Here is a 21618-nt window from a genome sequence, read left to right as displayed (position 1 = left end):
CGGGGAGAGAGACGCAACCCCTGCCCGCCTTCCCCCGTCCCCACCTGCTCTCCTCTCCCCCTCGGCCCGCTCCCGGCCTGCGGCACCGCCCGCCGCTCACCTGTGCCCGCCCCTCCCCGCTCCGCTCTCCAGGCGGGCGGGAGGGGCTCCGCTCCGCTGCACCGCCCCACTCTCCCCGTTCCATCTCCATCCCGCGCCGCCCGCACCTATCCCGTTCTGTCCTGCCCTGTCCTGTCGCGCCCGCCCGCCGGGGGTCCCGCGCTCCCCGCGGGCAGGAGGGGCGGCCAGCCCGGCCGGCGCTGCCTCCTCACCCGGGCCGCGGAGCGCGGCAGCCAATCGGCGCTGCGCTGCCGGGCCGGAGCTGTTTACCCAACCTCATCCCGCCCCCCGTCGGGGAGCCGGGAGCAGGGGGCGGGCGAGCAGTGGGGGCTCGGCGGCGGCACCGGCGGGGACGCGGCCGCGGTCGGGGAGCCGCGCGGGGCGCTGAACAAAGCGCGGAGGAGCGGCGGGGGCAGATGACAGCCTGGCCCGCGGGCTCCCCGCCCGCCCGCCGCGCCCCGCCGGGGGCACCCCGCGCTCGTACCTGACCATGACCCCGGGCGGGTCCCCGCTGGGCCACCCCGGCGTTTGCCGCTGAAGGCACTGGCTCTTTTCCGATCTCCACCGCTCCCTACCTTCTCCACCTACTCGCTGCTGAGGCTGCTGCCTCTCCCCGGAGCCCCGCCGGAGTGATGGGCTGCATCGGATCCCGCACCGTGGGTAAGGCGTTGGCGGGGACGGCGCTAGAGGATGCTCGGGCAGCCGCGGCCCCCACCCGGGTACCGGCACGGCAACCCCTGGCACGGCGGGTGGCGGGTGTCCCCTCGCAGCCCCCCTCCCGGCTGCCCGTCCAGCGCCATTAGTTGCGTGCGACCCTTCCCCACTCCCGCTGTTCCCGGTCTCCCGTGGCGTGGCTCCGCGGAGCCCCGGCCGCTGGCCTAGGCGCCGGCAGCGCGGCGGCGGGACAAGCCCGGGGCCGGGGGTCGTCTGCCCGTGTCACCCGTGACGGAAGGTCGAGGAACATGTGGGTCAGTGCGGCGCCTCCGGAGAAGGGGGTGGGTGCGGGGCGTGCCGTGCCGTGCCGTGCCTCCAGGAGCGGGATCAGGCTGCCGGCGGCTGCCTCCTTTGCGCGGTAGCGGTTTATTGTTATCCGAGGATGCATAACATTGCATGATGTGCACGTCTTCTCTCCCCCTTCCCCACTACGTAGACTTCAATGGAAAACAGCAAACAAAACTGAATCCCTTCCCTCTCGCAGAGCCATTGCGAGGGGACACGGAGGGGAGGGATCGCATCCTTCTCATGGGCCACGCACATTTTACAGCAGACGATCCCAAGCCTTAAGGCTGTGTGACCCAGCTCTCCCCTCCTAGACACATGCAGGTACCAAGAGATCTCTTGATCCCTAAGCACAGGTCTCTACAGGTAAAAACACCACCGAGGGCATACTTTTTTATCTGCAGGAAAATTTATTTCTTTGCAAACCACAGGTACAGTCATCAGTTACACAGGGTTGTATCATTCAAGACACCAAAAAAGAGTCTCTGAGAGTAAAGCAGAGTTCATTTGGTAGTACGTGTCTCTCTCCTAAGCCCATCCACAAAGCACACGGGCACCGTGACATCTGTGGGAAAAGGAGACCTCTGATCACAGCGGAGTTGCAGCACGTCCCCAGAATAAATCTGACGGGCTGTCTTAAAACCTGGTGCTGAGATGATGCTTCTCTCAATGGGAAAGCCCTTTGTGAGCACTTCCAGGGAACCATCTACTCCTGCAGCAGCAAACTTTAAATGCCAGAATCCAGTTTCTAACTCTGGGAATTAATTCCCACATCTAGCCTATGTCTCTTAGTGGTCTCAAATGTCCTCATTACCTAAACAAATCATTGGCTTCTGTAATGTCCACATGGCAAAGATCACTGCATTATTTCCCATAAGATTCTTCAAGCTCACCTAGATCTCTGTCTCTGGAGCATATCAAAGCATATATTGCCTCCATGTCCTGCCTTGCTCTTATCCTTCACACATCCACACTGCTGATGACATTATTATCCTGTTAGCTGGCATATTATCCATGTGCCTTTTATTGATACATGACTGAAGTAGCAGCGTTAATTCTTGTTCTCTCTTCCCATACCACAACACTGTTGAAATAAAAAAACATGGCTGTAGTAACATCCACTCTCCACTCCAAAATGTAGTTAAGCTGTCATGCATAACCACACAGGTATTTGTTCCTATGCATGGCAGTGTTTTGATGGTCTGGGACTTTAAATTTTTGTTACAAAAAAACCCCTTGTATAACTGAGGTATTGGAAGTATCATTCTCATATAAGAATATATGTATTTATATATATATTTATAAATGTTATACAGATATGTGGGCATACTTGAAAACATAGAATAGCATCTGCACGTTAAAATGATGATAGGATAATGATATTTGAAAATTCACTTTGTCTGCAAATTGCAATCCTTAAATACAGACCTTAATGGTGTAGGTATTGCAATTCCTGTATTACAGCGACTTTTGCTGGATGCAATATATGTTCTTTCTAAATGGTAATAGCACAGCGGACATTAGGGACCTATTTGTCCAGTTAACTGCAGAATTGTTCTTGAACCAGTGTTATGAAGGTGGGTGCTAAGGGGGATTGCACAACTGTGATTCTAATCTCTGTGGGAGTCAGATAGGAATGCAGTAATAGTGCCTGATGCCTGTTTTGTGTGAAACTTTGATGCTGTTTTGCTAGATGAGGCTTCATCTCTTCACAGTCCTAGAGGGTCTATTGAGTGAAAGTGGGAACCGTCAGTTTTATTTGGACTCTTCCACCTAAGGAGTTTTGATCAGAACAATTCTCATTTGGCAGACTCGTTTTTTCACCCAGCCTTCCTGTAGTTATTGGGAGGATTCTTCAGACCTGTTTGGGGAAATCAGTGCTTTAAAGTACTAGGTCTGAGCTCTAGAGCATGGTTGGAACTAATACCCTTGCATGAACAGAGCTTTGTCTTTTTGCTGTATAGTGTATCTGGTTAGATTTTTGCAGAATTAGTTTAAATAGGTCCTAAAGGTAGAAGAAAGGTAGTATGCTTTACCTTGGAATTTGCATGGAGCAGATTTTGATCTCAGAATTTTGTAGGTTTTAATTAGTGATAGAAAGCTCATACTCAGTCACATTTAGTTTATTCACTACATAAGGGCCAGTGCAGGATTGTGCCTTGAGCTTGCTCTGGGCCTTTTTCCATTCCAATTTTAGGCAAGCCACATGATTTCTTCATTTCCCGCAGGGATGCTTTAGTATGATCTCGTTAGATGTCATAGTTTGCACATGTTTAGTGATGTGCAGCTTCACATTTTCTTTCCCAAATATGAGTTTTCTGGTTATTTTTCCCTGGGGAAAAGTAATTGAAAGGGTCATAATGGAACAGCTCCATATGTGTTAATTTGAAATAGAGTCATATAACATCTTCTAGTTTTACAGAGGACTGCAGAAATCACAATGGTAATAATCAGATTAGGATTTCCTAGGGTATGAAAAAAGCTAAAAAGTGATCCTAGCAGTCTAAACTGATATCCAGTCACCTTCTCCACAGCTGCACCCAGTTACGTCTCAATGTCATATATGTGCTTTGTGTAACATGGCATGATAGCAATTACACAATGAGCATTGCAACTGGTGTCTGCCTCTGGTAATAGCTACAAGTCAAGTCTGTGTATTGGTGATGCTTAGCCCATCATAGTTCTTAAAGAGCTGCCTAGCAACTCTCATCATAGCTGGGACTCAATTTCAGGCACTGTACAGGAGATTTTCACTGCGATTGCTGGACAGTTAAGGTTGCAAAATCCAGCTAGGAACTTGTAGATATTTAAGTACCAACTAAATGCCAAAGATCAGCTTGATTCCTGTACATAACTGAATTAGCCAAGTTTAGGATTTCAGGCCTGCATAGACATCTGAATGCATTGCAAGTATACCTTTGACCACAGTTTAGACATCTCCTCACACTGTTCTGACTAGAGTACCAAGATTTCTTTTAATTCCTTGAATGTACTTAACTTAATAGAAAGCTCAAGCTTATTAAGCTCAAGATTGCTCTGTTGTTTGTTTTTTTTTCTGATTTCTCTGAGGTCTTTGAACAAAAGCCTGCAGCAAACATTTGTGAAGTGATGTAAAATAGTGGGGAAATATTTCAAGAAAGTAAAAACTAACAGTACTTTTGGAGTGGAGGAGAAGAGAAACTAGACATGTTCACACTGGGTATCAGAAAAACCTTTTTGACTTTCAGAAGTGTCAAGCATTGTAAGGGATTTCCCAGAGAGGTTTTGCAGTGTCCATCCTTTGAGGTTTTTCAAGACTAGACTGGATAAAGCCATGAAGAACATGGTCTAACCTCATAACTGTCTCAGCTTTGAACTGGAGTTTGGACGTCAGAAGGTGCCTTCCTCCCAATTACCCTGTGATCCTGTGCTTAGGATCTAAGCATGGTTTCTTTTCTGAGTCAGGTTGGACCCATTGCTTTAGTCTTGTTCTTCCAGAGGACCCCACGTCTTCTACATATCATCAGTACACTGTTGGAATTTTATATGGTATTTCACCTAGAAAGCAAGCCATATGCTGAACTGCCTATGTAAATTAGTGCTGTAGCCTTAAGAACTAATTAATGAGATCAGAAATGGCTGCTGCTGACTTTCTCAGCAGATGTTCATGGTCAGCCAATTATGAAGGGCTTTGTAATATAAACAACATTGTTAGCCAATAATGAGTGCCAAAGTGTCAAGCACCTGCGGAAGGTTACAGTCTTAAAGATGTATATTAGTGTGTGTGCGTAAGAATAAAGGAGCCTGTTGCTGCTAACTTCTGTGAAGTCGTCTCTGCAGGTCACAAACCCGCCTCCCTACGGTTACAGTACACCACTATATACATTCACCACATCACCACTTTCCTTTAACTACTGAGAGTACCATGTGTCACAAAGTCCCTCACCATTATAACACCAGCTGTCAGCTGAAGTCCTCCCTGTGTGTTTTTGGTCTGACAATTTTGTAAGAAACAGCCCAAGTGATAGCTAGGCTCATGCACTGAGTATCAGTCACTGACCATGCAGACTGGAAAAGGCAGTGCTTTTCATTATTCAGTCTCTGGGTCAAATCTGATCTGCCAAAGCCAGCTACCTGGCTTGCTGGACTGGCCTCTACAAGGAGTGGTCAGCATACCATCAGAGGCAGCAGTACATACTTTCTATATTGCTTTCGCACTGGATGTTCTATATGAAGTGTAAATGAGTGGCTCATAGCGTCCACAGCCGGAGAAGCAGAGCCAAAGACCACCCACTTCCAATCCAACCACTTTAGATTCAGCAGAGTGGGAGCAGGATAGGAGACTGACAGGAGAGGGGTAAAGCAGCTGGAGCAAGCAGTGAAAATTTCCTGCATTTTTCACCTTACTCATGCCCCTCACAGATCTGTAGGTGTGTGAAGTGAGATCTGGAATGGCAAGTGTAGTCTACACATTTGGCCGGTGAAAAAGTGAGACATCCAGTCTGCATACATACATATCAAGAGGCACAGTGTCCAGTTCCTCCCTCCTCCATCTTCAACATGTAAGTTACTCAATGAAAATAAATAGAGAGAGAAGCCTCAGAGAGGAAATAATGCAAAAGGAAACTGAGTCATGAAAATAAGGATATGTTCATTTATTTGCATGCACATGGGTGGAATGAGAAGGAGCACAGAGTTCTGTGTAGAAACTGCCACTTTGTAGCCGATGTGGGCAAAAGAAGGAGAATACAGGGAGAAGGACATCTGAGCATGTTGTTGCACTCTTACCTGGGGAGGGAGAGACAAGCAGGACAAGGAGAACAAAGGAACAAAGGGATATCTTCCAGATCAGACTGGTTTGTGGTTGATCTCTCTTCATTAATTGTATTTCTTCCCAGTCTGACTTTTCCTCTTTTGAGCAGTTCTCAATCTGGTCATTTTAAAAGCTCAAGTAAAGAGCTCAAGGATAAGAATTTGTTTCTGCCAGTAAGGATCTGAACAGGAACCATCTCCCAAACCTAGCAGCCAGTTGTCATGAGGGGTGTACAAACTGGATCATCTCTGCGACCTTTTTCTCTCGTCAGAGTTTCTGAAACATAGGTGAATTGTTGTGGGAAGAGGGCTAGCAAATAGTGTGATTGCATAAGCCTGGCTTTATAAGGAAACAGTACTAAAAAATGTGTGCCAAGTAAGTGTTTGTCAGCAACAGTCATTAGTATCAGAAAGCAGTCTTGGCATGTTGCTGATTGACCTCAGACTTTGTGTGTATGTATGTACAACACAACAGATGTGATTTTGAGGAACAGAATTGAAGGACAATGTACTGACTTTGTGAACTTTTATGAACAGTTAAACAAATGAATTATGGGAGAAATTACAAGGGAGCTGATGAAAAAATGGAAATAATGAATAGAGTTTCCTTGGCATGGTAGAGCAGAGAGTCTGACTTCTATACACTAATGTGTATTGAAGCAGAAAAAGTGAACTAATCAATAAATATTTTTGGTCTGTTTACCGGGGGGTGTGGGGGGGAAGAAGAAATAAAAATAGTTTTCAGCTCATTTAGATGAATTTAAGCTCTCCAACACCAAACAGCCCTGCTTTTTATATTTATTATATATTTTTATATTGTTATTATATATATTTTATATTTATGATTTATATTATATTGGAGAAGAATTCAAGATAATTCACACTCAAGAGTTTTTTAAGCACTTGGATAAAAAGTCAAAGCTTTGTTTTTAGAAGTTCTGAAATAGTGAGGAAGATCTCCAAGTGAAAAGCTGGGCTGTTACTGCAACTTTAAAAATTCTCTGAGATGACCTAGGTAGTTAATTTTGTCAATCTGATATAAAATATTAGAAGGACAATATGTCAGTGAGAATGGGCTTACACAAAATGGATCCTGTCAAGCTAACTTAATTTCTTGACTTTTAGAGGCTCCCTGCAGCGAAGTACTGCTGTGACAGAAGTACCTTTACCTGGAATTGTGGTAATGGAGCTGCAACACAGGATTGGTAAAAGATAAAAAACACTAATCAGTTAGCAATCGGCTTAGCATCACGTGATTATTTGACTAATGATATATGAATACAGTACATTTTGCGTTCATCTAAATTCAATAGAGGGCAAAATAGTAACAAAGAAAGAATCATTGAAAAACTTGTGGTTCTTATGTGAGCCTGCATCTCTCAATACAGTTAACATATTGTTCAAAATCCTGAGGGAGATCTAAAATATTAATAAACTTGGTAGAATCTAGAAAGACTGGAAGAATGCTAAAAATTAAAGTGCAAATGAAAGGAATAAAATGGAACAGTTTGATTAATTTTGAGTAATGAATCCAAACACACAGTGTGTGTTTCAGTATAACAAAAAATGAGTTCATTTATCTAATGACAGAGTGTGAATAGTATTTACAGGACAAGAACTATGTTAGAAAGCAGTCACAGTAAAAATGCTTATAGATATCAGAACTGCTGATCAGTAGATCAACAGCTACTATTGTGATGCTGCAGCCAAGGAAGCTGATGTGGTTCTTTGATCTGTTGAGAGCTGAATATTGAACAGGAGGAGAAAAGGGCATCTTTTCTCTGCATTTGTCACTTACAAAAAAACTAGTTTTCATCTACTTTGTCTAATTCTATTATTATCACTTTGAGAAATACTGGAAAACTGAAGAATGGCCAGAAAGTAAACATGGAACCATGAATAAAAACTTACAGAAGTGACTTGATGACTTTCTTTTAAGTGGTTGACTGAAGAAAAAAATACCTCAGAGTCACTGTTCAACCCAACAGAAAACTGTTAAAGTGTGATAGAAGGGCAGCAGATACGTTCAGGCTGGAAATGAGGCAAAAATCAAATGGTAAAGATACTGAACTATTGAAGTAATTTTCCAAGAGTTGCACTGCGCCGTCTGTCACATGAACACATAAAAATCAAGATTAAAAAAAATGCTCCAGTTCAAGCACAGCAACAGAAAGTATAATTAACAAAGGGAATACTGTTAGCCTCTCTTAATTTAAGGAGGTCAGATTAGATGATCAGAATGTTTCTCTAAGTTCAAGCTCCAAGATCTTAAGTCTGGGAGTATACTAGACTTTCAAAGGAAATGTAATTTCTGTTTCCTGGAATGAACTTAGTTGTATCTGCAGATGCTGATGAGACTTGGCTTGTGGGGAGAGTTTCAGTGCAAAATTTCTAAAGTGCATTGGAGTAAATAGTTTGGTGATCCAAATGGTGCTTGACACACCATGTGGCAAAATGAGTTTAGGGTTATACTACTGACCATTTACACTCACTGTCCAGGATGGTGACAGAAAGCTTTGGCAGCCAGAGGAAGATAGATCTAAGAGATCTAAGATCTTGTGAAGGCAGGAAACTCAATAGTAACAGAGTCTTCAGTTAACCCTACGTATAGGCTGTCACATTAAATACTTGCTTCAGGAGCTATTCAAAGAGACTGTAAAAGGCAAGGAACTTGCCTTGTGCAGTGATTAGGAGGACTTAGTGCATGATGTTACTACTAAAGAGGCTTCAAGTGACTCAAAGAGATTAAGCCCATAGCAGAACATCACCCCAACAGTTTTATATCTGTTCATCATGAAAGACGTTGTGTAATTTTATCCTGTGGAATTTTTCCTTTATGGAGATGAATCAGACCAACTTCAAATCAAAGCCTCAGTGGTGTTGTAGAGCAGGTAGACAAAAAAGTCATCAGATGATATTAATGAACGACATCTTGAGGGGTTTGAGTTTACAAGAGCTGAACTACTGATGATTATTTGTAATGCTTTCCTCTTACTTTGATATAAGAAGATTGGAAGGTAGATAATGTGCCAGTTTTTAAAATGGTTTTGAGACATGGAAAATTGTAGCCTAGTAAACGAGGTATGCCTAGGAGGCAAGCTATAAAGATTACTTCTGAAGAACAGAATAAATGCATGCATGGAAAAATAAGATATACTGAGGAAGAGTTAGCTCAACTGTTGTTAAGGGATATCATAATTTATAAGTCTTAGAAGGGGTCAACAAGCATATTGACGAAGGAGATCCAGTAACTATAGTCTGCTTGGATTTGCAAAGCACATTTGTAAAGGTCACTCACCTCAGGCTGTTAGAGACATGAATCTGCTGTTGAATCAAAGAGAAGTTTCTGAAATTATTAAGGAGCTGGGTAAAGATAGGAAACCAGGATTAGCACGGAACAGAGATATTTTTTCAGATTTGTGCGTATCCATAAGTGATATGAAAAAGAGGGGTACTTAATGAGGTAACAAAGTATGATAATAACAGTAAAAATTTGTGGGAGCAAGCAAAAAACTGCATGCAGAGATTTGAAAAAGGATTTCATAATATCAAATTACTAGGTCATTTGATTTCACAATATCAAATGATATAGATTATGGGTGAAATTTGATGTGGATAAAGGTAAAATGATGCACACAGGCAAAGCAATTCTAGTGTTACATTTGCAATGATGGAGGTTTTGAGTTTACTATTACCATGCAAGAATGATATCTAGGGGTTGTAATGTGTAACTTAATGCTTAGTATCACTAAAAATGCCAATCAAATGTTAGCAATTAAGAGAAGAATAAGAATAAAATGAGAGACAGCATTATGCTATGCATAAATCCATACTGTGTCCTTATTTTGAATATAATGTGTTGTCCCTAATTGTCCATTCCCATTTCAGAAAGGCATAATCAAGCTGGAAAAGATTCAGGAAAGGGCAGCAAAGTCAATCAAAGATATGTGGCTAATGTGTGAGAAGCCATTGAAATAGACAGGGATTTCTCTAGTATGGAAAAGAGATGATTAAGGAAAGTTTTGACAGATATCTATAAAATCATGAATTTTCTCTATGGTAGGTGCAGCATGGAGAAAATTATGAGGGAAGGATGTTTCATTACCTATTTCAAAACAGAATCTATACATCAAATGAAACTAGTAAGCGACAAGTTTCAAACCAATAAAAGTCAACACTTCCTCATGCAACACAGGATTAAATTGTGGAACTATTTGACATAGGATGCTACAGATACTAAGAGTTTTTTTCAGTTTATAAAGGGAACAGATGTGTAGAATAAAACTCCTTAAAAGATGACTAAATGCAGAGGCAATGTCTCTGTCTTGGGAACTACTTGACAGGGTAGGACAAGTATTCTGAGAAAATATCACTGCTGTTTCCCCTGTTCCTATACTCTTTCTTACATGTACACGCACACGTCAGGGACAAGTTGATATCCATCCCAAACAAATACTAAATGGCTCCTTTTCCGCCACTTTCCTCAAGAAGGAAAAAAGTGAAGAAAAGAAAATAGAGAGAAAAGAAGACAATCACTGAAGTGGAGGGAGAGGGTGAGAAGAAGAAAAAAATAAGAAAAGAGAACAGGGTGAAAGCTAAGAGGATAAAACCTGGAAGACAGGGAACCAGAGTGGAACAATGAGCACAGCACCCCTCTATTTCTGTCATGTCCAGAGGCTGGTAGATGCTGCTTAGTGATGCCCTGCCCAGAGCAAGGGAATAGAAATAGCACTGTTAGTTACTGAGATCTTGGATTTCCCTCCTCCTGGAGCTGGAGATAGTCAGCTTGGTGAGAAACAGGAAACTTGATAAAGAGGGCTCAGAATTTAGTGGGTCTTGGGATAGGAACTGTACAGTAAACATGTGAGAAGTGTAACCAGAATCCTATAATAAGTTCTGGAGGAGTCCGAAGAGTGACATGCTTGATGTGCCAGTCTGCAGAAGGAACATGACCCGGGGGATCCTGTGGAAAAACTTGTGCCTTCTACTTGATGAAGGATTTCCCCAGTGATGTTCCCAATGGTCCATGCAATTAGCTTGAAGTAGAAATGGGCCACCAAGGTTCCTCATTCTCTCCTGACAACTAGTTGTCCTGAAACCATGTATTGTGGTTGTGTTTAAGGGGGAGGAGGTTGAACAATTGCTGTGTTCACCTGACAGAGAGCAACGACTGTTTCCTTGACATGAGGACAAACAGCAGAGGGAGGGGGGTAGCCCTTGGGGATCAGAGAGACCTCATGAACAGTAAGTACCCCCTGAAGGTTGCTCTGTGTAGGTGCAGATGCTCTCAGGAACAGCAAGGAAAGTCATGGCGTGGGATTAGGGGTGAGTATGATGGTGTTTGTGATGGTGAGCTGTGGCCTTATCCCAGCAGGTATAGGAGTGGGCAGTCAGAGGCAGGACTGGGCACTCAATGCCTGCAGTTCTGCCGGGTGTGCTCAGCCCCTGCAGTCTCAATGCTGGCAGGTCTTTGTCATTTTCCCCAGTTGCCTGGAGAGCTGTGGTGCTCTGTTGGGTAAGGACACCTGAAGCCCTGCGGGTGGCTTTCTAGGATTGGGAACAGTTTCTCTTTCCAGATATCTGTTGGAAACCTAATATAGCAGAGAGAAAACAGACTAGGAGTTTCCTGGAGTGTGTGCAAGATAATTTCCTGACACAGCTGGTGCGTAAGCCAACCAGGGAAAACACCTGCTGGACTTCTTGTTTGTGAACAGAGAAAGACTTGTGGGTGATGTGATGGTTGGAGGCCATCTTGGGCATAGTGAGCAGGAGGATAGAGTTTTTGATTTTCAGAAGTAAGGAGGGGGGTTAAGCAGAACTGCCACCCTGGACTTCCATAGCTCAGACTTTGACTTGTTTAGGAGACTGACAGAGTCCCTTGGGAGGCAGGTCCTGAAGGGCAAAGGCATCTAGGAAGGCTGGACATTCTTCAAGAAGGAAATCCTGAAGGAGCAAGACCAGGGTGTCACCATGGGCTGAAAGATGCGATGGTGGGGAATAAGTCTGGACTGGCTGAACAGAGCTTTGACTGGAATTTAGGAATAAAGGAGAGTGTATCACCTTTGGAAGAAGGGCCAGGCCAGTCAGGAAGACTGTAAGAATGTTACGAGTTTGTGCACGGTGAAAATTAAAAGGGCCAAAGCCCATCTAGAACTTAATCTGGCCACTGTCATAATAGGCAATAAAAATGTTTCTATATTAGCTATTAAAGGAGGGCTGAGGAGAAAATCCATCCTTTTTTAGATGTGAGGGAAAACAGTGACAAAGGATGAGGCAAAGGATGAGGGACTTAATGCCTTCCTAGCCTCAGTCTCTAATAGCCAGACCAGTTGTCCTCAGGGTGGTCAGCACCCAGAGCTGGAAGACAGGGATGGGGAGCAGAATAAAACCTCCACAGTCCAAGAGTGAATGGTCACAGACCTGCTACACCACTTAGACACACACAAGTCTGTGGGGCTAGGTGGGGCTCTGAGCAACTTAGTCTAGTGGAAGGTGTCAGTGCCCATGGCAGAGTGGTTGGAACAAGATGATCTTTAAGGTCCCTTCCAACCCAAACCATTCTATGATTCTGTGGGATTCTCCTGGAGAAGATGGCTGCTCATGGCTTGGACAGGTGCACTGTTCACTGGGTAAAAATTTGGATGGATGGCCAAACCCAGAGAGTGGTGGTGAATTGAGTTACATCCAGCTGGCAAGTAGTCACAGGTGGTGTCCTACAGGGCTCAGTCTTGGGGTCAGTCCTGTTTAATATCTTTATCGATGATCTGGATGAGGGCCTCGAGGACACTCAATATGTTCACATACAGGATTAAGTTGGGTGGGAGTGTTGATCTGCTGAAGATCACAAAGGCTCTGCAGAGGGATCTGCACAGGCTGGACTGATGGAGTGAGGCCATTTATATGATGTTCAACAATGTGAAGTGCCGGCTCCTGAATTTGAGTCACAACGACCCCATGCAACACTGTCAGTGGAGAGGGTTTGGGTGTCCAAACAACAGTGAATACAGAGAGGAGGGGGGCATGAGAAGTAACAATTTTTTCGGGTAAACAGCCCTCTGCTCCCTGCATGGGGTCCCCCCAGATGTGTTGTGACCACTTCCATCCTTCATTGATTGAAGGGCTAGTGACCCTTTCCTGGGTCAGAAAACAGTCAATTCAGAAGTGTCCCTGGCTCATCAGTGGAAGGCCTGAATGCCCCTTGAGGACCTGTGGATGCACAAAAAGATTCCTGATGTTGAATGTCAAGGACTTTGCAGCTCTCCATGCTGTGTCCTGCCTCGCTGTCTGGATGAGGACTCACTGGCAGAGGGAGTTGTCCTTTGCAGGCTTGCAGGAGGGATGATAGGAAATACAAGCTCCTTTAGAATGACCAAGGGAGGTTTAACAAGGATAGCCATATTGGGAGGAGAGATGAGGCAGAAGTTGGTGTCACCTCTACACCTAGCACCTGGAAAGGCTTGAGGAGGATGAAGTATCCCTTACCAAGAGCCCTTTACTCATCGCATCCCATAGAATGGTTTGTATTGCCAGGAAGAAAAGCTGCTGTGGCTTGGAGGTCACTGTTGTGGCCTAGGGTATCACTGCCTCTGCAAACTCTCACACTTTGGTTTTTAGGGAAAGTGGTGAGTGGGAGTCAGCATTCTTAATGCCTCCTGGCTGGCTCTGACCAATGCTGCTGTTCCAAAACCAGATGCTTGATGAGGACTGTGTCTGAGTGTGTGATGGCTGTGGTAGAAAAGCATGGAGCCACCTAGTTATATACTCTGGGGCTGCCAGACTGATACACCATGGCTGAAGCGGTGAGAGGTAAGGAGAGTGGAGCCTGGAACTGACAGGCTGCCGCTGCCCCCATGTGCTGGTGTTTCGAGCAGGTTCTTGTTTTGTCCACCCCACAGAGAGGGACCACAAGCACCCTGGGGTAGAGGAAGGTGCATTGGGATCTGCTGGCTGACTTCTGAGGAATATTGGGTATGGTTCTTCTCCACTGTTAGGCGTGAGCTATGGCACATAGGTGTCACATCTAATGGTATCCTTACGCTCCAGGACAGTGCCCATGTGACATGCTGGCTACAGACAGATTAAAATTTAAACACCTATGGAAAGCAACATATGAAATTGCCTGCTGCATATTACTTCTGTAACACTGGCTATAGGCCAGGAAAAAAGGGCTGCTACCTTGGTTCATATTGACGTTTTCATACTTACTGTGCTGAATGATGCCCCTGGGGACACATTCTCTGCACTTCAGAGAAATAGTGAAGAATGAGGATAAACCCATCACTGCTGTTCATGCTGGCTGATACTTGTTCTGCAAATGAGATAGGGCTTTGAGATTTTTTCTTTAAGTCTGTGTTAATTGGGTGTGTTTCGTTTTGCAGTATCTCCTTAGCTTAAGTGACTGCTTCTCAGGACGGAACTGCCTGTGTCTAGCATTATGCTCTCTGTTCATCTCTTGTAGTCGCAAGGACATGATGTAGTAGCCTTTAATATTGCTTTGAAAGTGTTTCCAATCAAGAAGAAAAATGTTGCTGTTGGAGCTTTGTTCTTTAATTCTATTTCCTGAACAGCTCTCGAAAGGGGACTTACCTGCAGAAACAGGCAGAATGGTGTGGAAAACTATTCCAATTGTCCAAATCCAAAGCAAAGATCTTGAGACCTGCTCATCTGATTCCTATTCTTACAGCCATCTCAGTGCTGTAGGTGCTTTCATTTTTTATCAAAAATTCCCAAAACATCTTTTTTTTTGAGACCAAGATGTTTCTCTGCCTTGATAAGCACCAAACTGTTCAACTCTGTCTCATTCATGAAAACAGGTTTTTTTTTTCTGTTCCTCTTCCCCAAGTGACCCTGTTGGTGAGTGCCAACAGTAGCTAAATAATTTTTATGTTTCCTTATGCAGCACAAGGTAGAATACTTACAGAGTTAGGTGAGTAACTCAGGTTGATTGATTTCTCAGCTTTCCCTGGGGGAATTTGAATGGTTCCATTGGAGGTTCACCTCAGGGACCGTTCGGTTGACAGAGGTTTGCTCCTTTCCTTGGTATTGACTTTTTGGCTGGCTGTGGTTGGCTCGGTGTGAAGCATGCAGGAAAAGAAAAGGTTTCTACAGTTACGCTACCCATCCATCTGTTAGTCCCTCCCAGTATCTTCAACTGCTTTAACTTCAACCACCATTTGACAAGACATGATGATGTTGTGTTTGACAAAGATATACACTCCCACAAGTATCATGTAAATTGATACCAGGGAAAGAATAATTTAAAGACTGATCATAATTACTGCAATTACATTTGTTGTTTTCTTAGTTGTTTGGGGAAAAGAAGGGAATGGAAAAGAATAATGAACCATTTACTCTAAATATTCATCTTTACCAACATTAACATTGGCTACCAGTATCAAATGATAAGGTTGCTACTGCCTGCTGGAAAGTAAAATTTAAGAAACAGAAGAAAGGGTGCTAACAGAGGATAATAGCAGTGCTGGAGTCATTGTTTAATTAATGTTTCTTCTTATGTTAATTGGCATGACACATCAGAGGGCAAATGACACAAACGCATGTTTGGTATATGGTGTACAACTTCACCAGTGTGATGTACTGATGGGAAAACCAGAATTTAAGACTCTAAAACTGTATTTATCTGCTTAGTGTGGAAAAAAAAAGACAAATTGGAGATGACTAATATCCAGCACAGAAGTTACAACACAATAGATTGTTAAAGGCTATAGATGCAGATTAAAGTCAGAGATTCAGAATACCTTGTAAAATGAGCAAAATACAGGCAGAGGTACCAAATATAGTATCAACGAATGCACAGTGGGAATAGCAATTGAGAAAATGTCAAGAGAAAACCCGAGGAGAATAGACTTGTTTAGATTAAGTAATGAGTAATTCAAACCAAGGTGAATTTCTTAGGATCACAAAAATGCAAAGAAACTGAAAATATGTCCAACTATGAAATTCCGTGTCTCCATGGTAAATTAAAGTATGTGGTAAAATGAACTACTGGTGTAGGAAAAAAATGGTAATACTAGATCAGCAAGGTGGGATACAGTCATCCAAATGGTTTCTTGGGGTTTTTCCAGTGCATTCATCCAAATGGTCACTTTGCCTGGGAGTACTTACTATGCACATTTTCTAATTTCTGACATATCAAAGTTGTGATGCTCAAAAAAACCACAAAATAAAAAGTGAGGAAAAGGGTATTTTCTTTCCTCCATTTTTTTTCTGTTTTAAATGCTTTTTTATCTTTATTATTTAGAAAGACTTGATTTAAAAAATAAATCTTGATTTTTGACTCCAACAGTACTATGAGAGAAAGAGGGATGGTATTTTTCCCCCAAAGCTTAAATGACTTGAGTTGGAATGGTACTTCAGTTGTAATGGAGACATCTTTTTCTAATGAGTGTTTTTCAGAGTTTGTTTTTATCTAATTTATGTTAAAAAATACAAAGCCGCCATTATTTGCAATAATGTGGCTTAATATATTTATGTATTTCAACTGCTTTGGTTTTCTCTCATTGCTTATATAATCAGCTTCCTACTTGTTCTTCAGTCACCTACTGAGTCTCTTAGTGCAAGGGTGGAATTTATGATGTTAAAAACCCCCAAAACACATCGTAAGTTTTTAAGTAAAATGAAGACATCTTTTAAGAGTTCCATGAAAATGAATCCCCTCTATATCCTTGCCATACACACCATACAGAAACGACTGGGAAATCATAAACCCAGTTATCTTTCAACTTTCATCATCTCATTTCAGAACATTCAAATGAGAAATTTGATAGCATGTATTTGTAAAAAATCCTATTTTAAAATTAGCTTTATGATCCACTCATTTTAAAATGCTTATCAGCTCTATACGAAACGAGCAAATACTATTCTGTAAAAGATGATTGATCATAGAATTACAAAAGGAATAGTCATGATAATTAGCAGAAGCTGGAATGGAAGATGGATACGAGAAAATAAATTCTATTGGAGAAGAATCATACCATTACAAAAGAAAAACAACCATACAAATTGAAGACAGAGATTGACAAAATGTTGGATAAAAACAATACTAATATACAATGTACTGCTCTCAGTTTCTCTTTTTCTACTTCACTTCCATACTTTTTTTTCCTGATTTTTCATGCTTCTTTTCTTCCATCTGTCTGAGCAGAACTTGATCTTTCATGTTTGTAGGTTAATGTTGCTCTTGCTATTTCAAACAAAAGAGTAAAAAACCCCCACTAACCTTTATCCAACTTTCAGTAAGAGAAAATAATATTGGCCCAGGTCCAACACCAGTCAGAACACAGAGATTTTCTTTTCAACCAGTGTGCGATGTTGTAACTCTTCAGTAGATATTACTGCATTTAAAAGCATTTAACAGATGTTAGAGTTATTTTCTTTCAATATATTTCTTTCCTCACACCTGTGAAACTGTTTAGACCAAGAATTTATTTTCAATAATTATTCAGTCTTCATAGAGCATGCAAAATCACCTATTACTCACTCTTTTCCCTGAACTAGATAGATGAGCTATTTCAACTGGAGAAAACCAATGATGAATAAATTCTGAGGGCCTTTAGTTCTACTATTATGGAACAGATGTGGACTTTGAGACAAATAATTGTTTGATGTTAATGTTCTTCAACCATTTGAGACCACCATCTGCCATCAGCCTGGAGAAGAGAAGGCTCTGGAGAGACCTTATAGCACCTTCCAGTGCCTAAAGGGGGCCTGAAAGCTGGAGAGAGGGACATTTTACAAGGGCATGGAGGAATAGCACAAGGGGGAATGGCTTCAAACTGAAAGAGGGTTGGTTTAAATTAGATACTAGGAAGAAAATCTTTACTGTGAGGGTGGTGAGGCACTGGCACGCTTTGCCCAGGGAAATTGTGGATACCTCATCCCTGGAAGTGTTCAAGGCCAGGCTGGAGGGGGCTTGGAGCAACTTGATCTACTGGAAGGTTCCCTGTCCATGGCAGTGGGGTTGGAACTAGATGATGTTTAAGGTCCTTTGCAACCCAAACCGTTGTGTGGTTCTATGAATGTTTTCCACAGCCTAACACTCAAGGAAACCATAAGTGGGCTTGCAGAATTGAGAGCAAAGACTGGGTGTCATTTGCTGAAATTTGAGGCTGTCAAGTCCCATGTGCTGAGCACCAGGCTCCCTAAGGTTCTTCTCTTTCTTTGACTGGGGTGGGGGTGTCTTTGCAGTGCATTCCCAGAGCTGTGCTGCAGCCTGCTCAGGGTGTGTGCCAGGATGTTTGTTTAGACTTACAGAAGGGCCACAGCATTATGCTTAGAAACAGCTGAGAGTACAGGAAAAAGACCTTGGGTAAACAGATAGAACAGGCATGACACTGCTACCTGCCTGAAGGCTTCTGTACAACTGCCTTCTACTCTGGAGAGGTGGCAGGTCTCCTGCCTCCCCAGATCCCTGTCTTAGCTCTGTGGCAGGAATGCCCGAGCTCTTCCATTTTAGTGTGAAGGATTGCAGGTGAAGAGATAAGGCACAAACAGAAAAAGGCAGCTGGATCCCAGCATGCAGGGGCTAGGTCCCACTTTGCTTTTCATTTCAGTTTCACTGCTCTGCTGATCCCTCAGCTCAACCTGAAGGCAGTCAACCCCTCCACTCATCCCCGTACCTGTCCTCCCTAGATTTACATTTCCTGATGGTGTCCCTTTCTTCTCCCCTTTACCCCTTCACTGTTCAAGAGGGGGCCAAATACAAACGTATTCCACAAGCAAACCTTACAGCTGATATGCCTGTGTCTGTCATTTGGGCTTTCACAGCTATGCCTGGCACTTCCCTTTGCCAGAGATATTCCTAGCTCTGGAATGTTTGCTTGGACCCCAGATCTAAATGGTTTCCAGCCACGCTGGAAACAGACAACTCATAAGTGGCCTGTTAAAACCTTGCTTGTCTCACTTGAATACAAAAATGCCCAAATTTCAAGATTGCCAGTCTGATTGGTGGCAGTGCAGTCAACAAGAGCTCAGTGATTCCAAATGCATGCATGTGCTTGTCAAGAAAATCAGTTAAGTGGATCACAACCTTGAAAAGTGGTCTTCGTCATGCTCATCATAGCCGTGTCCTGCCTTGTCCTGAAATCTATCTGTGTTTGACTTCTATGATCACCTTTGTAAAGTACAGTACAGGAATTCTTTTTCTTTTAAGTTCCCTGAGTTTCAGGGAATTGCAAGTGAAAGAAAAGCAACTTTACTCAGCTTAGTTAGAAGCATATAGGGGATGCTATTAGAACACTTTGTTCTAATAATCCTGATGAACAGACACATATTTTGGACATGAATGGAAAAATATTCCTTAGTTCTTCCAGAAAGAGATGTTTTTGCACAGCAGAAAATAGAGATGTGAAGGTGTGGTGGACACCACATTATGCAATAACATTTGCTTTCTGATGTTTTGCATATTGCCTTGTTTAGCCTTTTTAGGAGACCAAATTTTGAATTCTAGCTAATGAATGCTTCAGGTTTCCCATCCATAAGTGCCTACATGGCTCCTGCAGACCTATGTGGGGTGGAGTGCAACATCCCTCATCTGGCAGAAGATTTCTACCTGGGAAGTGCAGTGATGAGAACTGTGTAAATGTGACAGAGGTGCTAGAACGAGCAAGGGGCTTTGCATATGTCTGTGGAGGAGGCATTTGCTATAAAGAGTAAATAAAAAGCTAAAAGCTCATGAAAATAGAACCATTCACATTCAATGGCATGTATTCCAAGTAGACTAGACACTGCTGAATTGTTCCCAGGAACGGATAATCGTTTGGGGAGCTATATTTCTTGCCAAGTTCTAGAAAGGCTCAAGTTTAAAGACAGTGCAATTGTTCCTCTGTGAGCAAAACAGGGTTTTTAAACTTTATGTAGAGTTTGAGGATAGCACAAAGGCTAAAGGCACAGTAAATCATGAATTGCCCTGAGCAGTTCTGGTTACTTGGCTATTTATGTGTGCTTCTTTGCATTTAGTTTCACTTTTTTAATTTAATCTTATTTAATTTTTTTAATCTTAATTAAATTTTATTAATGATAAAATTTGAAATGTAATGACAGGTATTAAGAAGGTCTTTAATCTTGCTGAGAATGGCAAAGCAAGCATTCCAGCAGCTCTAAGTTGATGTCAGACCAATTAAAATTATAATGCAGAAATGCTTTTTTAAGTAATGATGATTTAATATTGGAGGGGGCTATCAAAAGGATTGGTTCTTTCTCAATCACACATCATGACTGGATCAATCTGTACTTTAGCCAAACATACCTTATGATTGAGAAAAACACAAGTGACTAGTCTTCATATGGAGATAGCTGTGTGAAATATAATAGTGGATTAAAAACAGAGTGTCTGATTTAAGGCAATTGTGGCCTTAATCTAAATTATTCTCTTGTTTGTTGAGCTGAGTTGGCTCAAGACTGATAGAACAAATTGTAGTGGCATTCAGAGGCCTGACCAGATGTGTTCCCACAGGAAATGAGGTGATTGCAGTGGACTGGAAGGGACTGAAAGATGTGGACCAAATCAATATGGACAGCACAAGTTCACTGCATGGCAGCAGCTTCCATCGACCTTCCAATGAGGTGAGTGCCTATCCCAGACCTACTTAGCCAAGGTGATCAGACAGTTTTAATTCTGAGTTCAGAAACTGTTGTTGTGCATCACTGAGAGATCATCTGGGAGAGGACTGGAATGCCAATGAGCACCTGAGGATCAGACTTTCATACCTGTGTAGTTTGGCTTGCATTGAGTAGAGTTGAATCACTCTTTCACAAGTTTCACAATGAGTAAGAATTTGCAAATGAAAGTGCTTTTTGAGGAACACAACATGGGAAAAACAGTGACAGTTCTCATAAGCCTGTAGGTCTGCATTCCTTGAATATGGATTCCTATTGAAATGTCCAGCACTTTGTCTGTCTCAGCTTCTGCAGCACAGACATAAAGTCTTTCAATCAGTCTCTGTTTTGTTGTTTAGGGCTGCACTCACTAATAACTCCCATCCAACTGATTGACCATGCAGTATCTCAAGGACTGGTTAATTTGCTGTTCTGAATTATTGCAGCTTCTGCACTCTTAGATACCTGAATTTTCAGCTCTGTAAGATTCAGTATATGCAATGATGATTAATAAAACTATCAAAGCTATTTTAAATGCATAATGTTTGAAAAATCACAGATTATGTTCACAGATAACTTTAAAAATAACATGTAATTTGCAAAATCTTAAAAAATGTTAATGTGTAGGTATTTTTATTTCCTTTTTATACCTCTATGGCTTAGAATGTAACTTCGAGAAACTTGGAGTTTCATGGAATCGTGGCAGAAATTGCTGGGCCCTATCATGGATGGAAGATTCAGTTAAATCAAATGCAGATCCAAAAGTCAATGAGCATAAACTACACCTCAGTGAACATCTTGATTTATATGAGTGGATACAATAGGTGTAACTGACTTGTCTAAATTTTCCTGAGTGTCTACATCCCCAAAACCAAGTTGTTGGATTTGAGTCCTCCCAGCTGAAGGAAAAACACTATGAATAAGTACTGTGATGGCTGATATGGGAAATTGATCTAGTTTGCAAGGGGAGAGTGTGTCAGAATGGCTAAACCGAAACACTGCAAAAAAATAATTTCAGCAGAATTCTGTCGCTTACTGTAAGATACTTAAAATATAAAGGTGGTGTAGCTCCTCCTTGTGTTAGCCTCGAAGTGGTGCAACTCCCACACTTGGAAG

The 21618-nt window shown here is 42.6% G+C and overlaps 1 protein-coding gene across 1 annotated transcript in view; it reads left to right on the top strand.

Annotated features, from left to right (window-relative positions):
• The first annotated feature begins 413 nt into the window (after positions 1–413).
• Positions 414–21618, top strand: part of FAM131B (family with sequence similarity 131 member B) — a 34390-nt gene continuing 13185 nt past the window's right edge. Inside the window, exons 1-2 of the mRNA XM_071558549.1 lie at positions 414–759; positions 20360–20469. Coding sequence (XP_071414650.1) covers positions 732–759; positions 20360–20469 — 138 coding nt within the window. The 5' untranslated portion in view covers positions 414–731. The remainder of the gene's footprint in view (positions 760–20359; positions 20470–21618) is intronic.

Source organism: Pithys albifrons, chromosome 1, assembly GCF_047495875.1.
Source record: "Pithys albifrons albifrons isolate INPA30051 chromosome 1, PitAlb_v1, whole genome shotgun sequence".
In the NCBI taxonomy this organism is placed as follows: Eukaryota; Metazoa; Chordata; class Aves; order Passeriformes; family Thamnophilidae; genus Pithys; species Pithys albifrons.
Note: the sequence above shows the minus strand (reverse complement) of the source record. Positions and strands in the feature narration are given on the sequence as shown.